The 6,000-nt window shown below is 48.1% G+C and overlaps 1 protein-coding gene across 4 annotated transcripts in view; it reads right to left on the reverse strand.

Moving 5' to 3' along the window:
- Positions 1-2,665, reverse strand: part of DPF3 (double PHD fingers 3) — a 270,031-nt gene extending 267,366 nt beyond the window's left edge. For all 4 annotated transcript variants that reach the window (XR_007136913.1, XR_007136912.1, XM_047795003.1 and 1 more), the window contains exon 1: positions 2,597-2,665. Coding sequence is in view for 2 of the 4 variants with exons in the window: in XM_047795003.1 (XP_047650959.1) it covers positions 2,597-2,628 (32 nt within the window). In the remaining 2 variants the exon portion in view is untranslated. The remainder of the gene's footprint in view (positions 1-2,596) is intronic.
- Positions 2,666-6,000: the final 3,335 nt, after the last annotated feature.

Here is a 6,000-nt window from a genome sequence, read left to right on the forward strand (position 1 = left end):
CAAACCTTTCTCCCTGCTCCCCTCCTCCCAGCACCGCCATCTATCCCTTCGGCCTGATGTGTCTCTGCGCTTTGTTCTAATTTATCCCATGCATAATTTATTCATGTGTGTATTGTTTCCTGATAAGCAACTTTTAAAAACAAATGAAATATACAAGATGATCTATTAAACAAAGTGTTTTTAAAAATAAAGGCAGATGATGTAGATCTCCCGGTAACAACGTGCGTGCCCCTGCGCTAGAACTTTAAAAACCGTCCAAGGCACAGAAGGCTGGGCTGGTAGGGGTATTGTTTATACCTCCTTATCCCCAGGGAAAGGGGTCAAGATGCAAAAAGGAGCAGCTAATTATAAATGACCACTCAACTCCCACCTAGAAAAAGCAGGCTGGATGTCAAGGGTATGCTAAGATGTAGGTGTGTGTGACGACACAAAATTACAAATACATCGCATTGCAACTGTTTCTAATTATACAAAGTACAAGTGTAATAATTCAGAACTAATTCCAATAACCAGCCTGCTTCTCTCTCCCTTCCCCCACTTCTAACCCCACCCTACACAGATACCCTCCCCAAACATGTAGTCTTCTGCTGTCCAAAAACAAAAAACAAAAAACCGGAGCCGGTAGTAAAGAGCTAAAGAGCGTAGAAATATTGCCCCCGCCAGCGTATAAACGGGCCCAGGGGTAACTAGGGTACTGCTTTCCCAAAAGGAAACAAACCTGGCACACATGTGAAATAGATCCTCTAACTTGAGTTTACCAGGTGGCATCAGCTCGGCTACGCGATTTGGGCTGGAAATGTGAAAACTGCAAATCAGCTGTGGGTTCGGTAAAAACTCACAGCATCAGCGGTGTAGCAGCGCGAGGGACCGGGAGAGAGGATGCGGTGAAGTTACGCCCATTTATTCTGCCATAAAACATTTTCTATCTTGGGTGAAACGCTGTAGCGTTCAAGTGTAGTGTATCAGAGCTTCCAAGCGAGAACTGAAGCCGAGAGCTGCTCTCTAATCAGCCTCAGCTCCCAATGTCCTCTTAGGGTTAATACATATTTATACATTTAAAACTTCAAGATCTGGGACATTCCTAACCTTTTCTCCTACTACCGATAGGAGATAAGCTGGTGCAAACACGTCCCATTCTCCCCGCGAGTTCCTTCGTGTTAAGAACTCCCCTGCCACCCCCCTTCCCCAGTGCGAACCTGGCTTTCAACTCCAAGAGGAGCCTCGGGTGCGAACGTGGATGCGCTGAGTTGAAAGAACCTAGGTGGGCATCCTCCAGGCACTGGCGAGAGAATTCGCCATGAAATGCCCTCCCCCGCACCTCCCCCTCCCCTTGCCCGCGGCTTCCAGCCTAGCTGCGAAGTCATAATCCCAGGGGTGCAAGCCCCCACCCACGTCGCGCTGCGATCCGGAGGGAGTGCCCCTCTGCCAACATTACTGCCAAGAGCACCCCTTTTAGAGCGACGCTAGTTTTCCGAAGCCACCCCCGGCTCCGCGATCGCTAGCGGACTTGGCGGCTTAACAGTTCCACGGATTGGAAGGAAGGAAGGAAGCCAGGATAAAAAGGAGGGGGAAGGAAGGCGGGCAGGAATTGGCTGTCGGACCTGGGGACTGGCCCCCGCGTGTCCTCGCCCAGCCCGCCCCCCCTCCGTCCCGGATCTGGGCGTCCGTTCAAAGTCTCCCGGCTGTGGCCAGAGGCACCTGCCCCTAGCTCTGGCCGAGAGCAGACGCTACCCGCTCAGGCGGGGAGCCCCAGGCTGCCTCTCGCCAGCCTCGACTATTCACCCAGAGGAGGCAAGAACACCATTCATAAGACCTGCAGCTTCCCAGTCTCCAAATCAACCCCAAGTTAACCCGAGTCGTTAATTTATTACAGGCAGTTCCCCACAAACAACACCCGGAGACACACCGGCGACCGCCCGAAGCGCAGTCAAGCTCTGGGGGCTGCCCCGGCAGGAAAGCCCCGGGCAACCACCTGGGCCCCAGGGCTCCCGGGACCCGGTGCTCCCCCTGCGGTCCTCCCAACTCCGGAAGGTTTGCACAAACTCCCCGCAAGCGATCAGAAGGCGGAGAGCGCCCTGAAAACTCCGGAGCTGCAGCGGTCCGCTCACCCCCGCCGACCTAGCATCGGGGCGGGGGCTGCGGGCTCCAGAGGCACCGGGCTCAGCCAAGTGCACCCAGGCGGCCCCAGCCTGGCGCTCGCCCCCAGCTGAGCCGCCCCCCGCGCCGCGCTCACCGCCCGGAGAAGCTGGGCACTCTGGGGACCGTGCTGTCCCTGAGCTGCCCAGGATCCCCTCGCTGTAGAGCACTCGAGCGCCTGGCTCCCCTGCCAGTAACCCCTCTCCCTCAGTCCGCCAATTTAGAAGAACACAAATGTACCAATTTTCCTCTTCTTAATTGCCTCTCCTGACATTTCTGCGCGCCCGGGTTAAAAAAAAAAAAAAAATGAAGAAGTAAGAGCTGAAAGAAAAGAGAGAAGCCCCACCGCGGCTGTAGGCGCCTGCAAGCGCAGTGCATTGGCAGCGCTCGGCACGCAGAAGGCGCCTTTTTTTTCATATTGAAACCACGAGGAAAATGTACATTTTTTAGTCTTACTTACGCTTTCAGGGGGTTGTGAATGACAGTCGCCATTTTGCTACAATGTAACAGAATATTGTCTGTCTCAGAGTTCTAAAGGTTCGCTCAGGGGAAGCGGCGAGCCAATCAGAGCACGGGATACCGGCCCGCCGGCCAATCGACGCGGCTGGTCGCCAGGTGGGCGGGGCCTGCACGGTGGTAGTTATTAGGGGAGCTGTCAAAGCCCAGAGGTCACTCCCTTTTGTAGAGCCCGAGAGCAAGCAGGTCTTAAAGGGGCAGTACCGCGCGTAGAGCTCCTTTTCGGATGAGGGAAAGTGGAGACGCACGAGAGTATTCTAGTTTGGTTTGAATCCTTACTTTCTAAACAACTGCAGAGAGTTGCGCTCCTGGACAGAAATATTTAAGTCCTGGACAGAAAATACTTAAGTATTGCAAGCAAACCGTTGAACCCTATTCATTAGCTTTTGGCTTTACTGTTACGTTTTTAATCCCCCAAAGGGCAATTCCCCTCGTTCCAGTGCAAAAATTGGAAGGGTGACGTTTCGTCTAATTACTACACGTGTCCTGCCGCTTACTAATGCTCTGGGTCCTGCGGCTTTTTAATATTCTCATTCCTGAAGTGTTGTCTTTATCTCGGCCACCTTCCTCTGATTTCTTGGAACTGGTGCCGCCGTTCCTGGCGACTCCAGGACAGCAACTCCCCTCCCCCTGGAATGTCTCAATGTCAGGCTCGTTCCCTCCAGCAGCCAGGCTTTCCTTACTTAATACGACGCGGTGGTCACTCAGGCAATTGCCCACTGCCACCTCCTCGGTCCTCGCACAAACCAGAAACTTCGGAAATTAAATGGTCAGAGAGCTGGAGAGCCAACTGGGGCCTGGCGCTCTGACCTTTAGGCTTAGGGGAGGGGTGGTTTAAGAGAACTTTTGCAAACGCTTTCTGCTCTTCTTCGGAAAGAGTAACGAGACAAAGTTGTGGAACCTAGATGGGTGTTGCCAGGGTCCCTTTCGGGGAGTAGCATACGCGATTCCGGCGTCACCTTTCACTGATTAGATAAAAGGTGAAAAGAATTTGCTAATGAATAATCAGATGTGACCTGAGGCGTTCAGAGAATGTGTCTGCTTCAAGTCCGTGCGAACTCCTCACTGGCGAAGCCCTGACAAAACTGAGAGACTTCTGTGAAGCCAGGCTTCCACTGAGGAGCCAGGCAGCTCAGGGTGGATGAAATCGCACTAAATCATGAATAGGGGCCTCGTTAGCATACAGAAATCTGGCTACTATCCAAAATTGTTTAATGAGGTCAAATAGCTAAGATAGTGGGGGAGGGGTGAAAAGGGGGGAGAGGAGATGCCAAATTGCCAGTTCTTCAAAGCTGTGCCCTCTCACTTCCTTGCTCAGCACTCCATCCAAGCAATGAATAAAATAACAAGTTTTTAAGTTCCAGAACTTTCAGAATGCAACTGCATATACTATCAGAGTCACAGATAAACAGGACTGAATCATGTGTTGGTAAGACTTGAAATTTTTAACCCCCTTTTTTGCCTAGTCAATACCAGAGTCAAGTTCTATAGATTGTTCTGTAACTTCTTTGCACCACATCCTGAAGTTTGAAAAAGTTATCCTCTTTTCTAAAATTAAAGTTTGAAAAAAATCCCTTATTAATGCCAAGGGATTGGTTGAAAAGCTAGTACTTTGCCTGGGATGGGCCTTGTCAACATTAAAAACCGAACACTGTTTTCTGACCCAAGAGGTGTAAGCTTGAAGTATCAGTCAGAACTCCCAACAGCCTCTTGAGATATTAAAAGCATAGCAATTCAGACTGGAAGACAACAGCATGTTTTATTATATGCAGCTTGACAAATAAGCAACAAATATAGCGCCTGCCCTAAAAAGGGCTGACAATAAAAGAGGAAAAACAAATTTATATAACACATTAAAGAAAAACCACTCTAAACATGTATAGTCATTTATTGAGCTAAGGCTAAGATATAGAAACAAGCATAATTCCTAAATAGCCAGCATACTTGAAAATGATATACCAGATCTTTCTTAAATTTTAATCCAGAATTTAAACATTAAGTTACATTTTATATGACTGAATTGAAAAACTTATAAAGACACAGTTTCAAGTAGTACAGCCTTTCCTTTTGTAACCTAATGGAACGTCATTTTAATTCTCTTAAATAAACAAGACTTCTGAATTCACCTTTTATCAATTATAAGACATAAAAGTTATTATCATTAACTTTGGTTTTTATGTCATAGATCAAGATTTTTTTCTACATTAAGGTAAGTTCTGTCAATTTGCAGATGGTCTGACCCATCTATGACAAGGCCAAATTGTTCAAAGGTACTGGTCTCACCCCACAAAAAGGCACATTTTTGAGCATTTTTTGCCAGAATGCTCAAAAGCAAGGGAGTTTAGAGCAGATATTTGTTTAAATAAGAGCCCTAAAATTTTTGGAAGAATGTTAAATTTTACATTAATTTTGCAAGAAGATGCTGTACATAATTTAGAAGTATGGGCTCAGGAATCCACCTGCCTGAGGTCACTATTTGCCAACTGGGTTATCTTGGGCAAGTTTACTTAGCAACTTGAATGTCTCAGTTTCCTCATCTGATAAATGGCAGTAATAATAGAACCTACTTCCAGGACTGAATGAGGTAACATAGGTCAAGTGTCTGGCACATAGCAAGCTCTCAATACACGCTGCTGCTGCTGCTGCTGCTTACTATTGGTCTTGTTAGGGCCGCACCTGTGGCATATGGAAGTTCCCAGGCTAGGGGTCAAATTGGAGTTGTACCTGCGGACCTACATACACCACAGCTCAAAGCAATGCCTTATCTTTAACCCACTGAGTGAGGCCAGGGATCAAAACTGTGTCCTCATGCATACTAGTCAGGTTCCTTACCACTGAGTGACAATGGGAATTCCCAATTATTATTTCTTATATAGCTTTTGAATCCTTTACTGTTGGCTTAAACAATGAAGGGGATCTGAATAAAAAGACAACGGAAAGTGAAATTATCCATCAAGTTTATGTTTTTTTGTTTTTGTTTTTTTGTCTTTTTGCTTTTTCTAGGGCCCCATCCCCCGGTATATGGAGGTTCCCAGGCTAGGAGTCTAATCGGAGCTGTAGCCACCAGCCTACACCAGAGCCACAGCAATGTGGGATCTGAGCCGCCTCTGCAACCTACACCACAGCTCACAGCAATGCCGGATTGTTAGCCCACTGAGCAAAGGCAGGGACCAAAGGTCTGCAACCTGCACCACAGCTCACGGCAACGCTGGATCCTTAACCCACCGAGCAAAGGCCAGGGCTTGAACCCACAACCTCATGGTTCCTAGTCAGATTCGGTAACTACTGTGCCACAATGGGAACTCCAAGTTTATGTTTTAAACTCATTAATAAAAATGAGCAGAGAAT

Source organism: Phacochoerus africanus, chromosome 9, assembly GCF_016906955.1.
Source record: "Phacochoerus africanus isolate WHEZ1 chromosome 9, ROS_Pafr_v1, whole genome shotgun sequence".
NCBI lineage: Eukaryota > Metazoa > Chordata > Mammalia > Artiodactyla > Suidae > Phacochoerus > Phacochoerus africanus.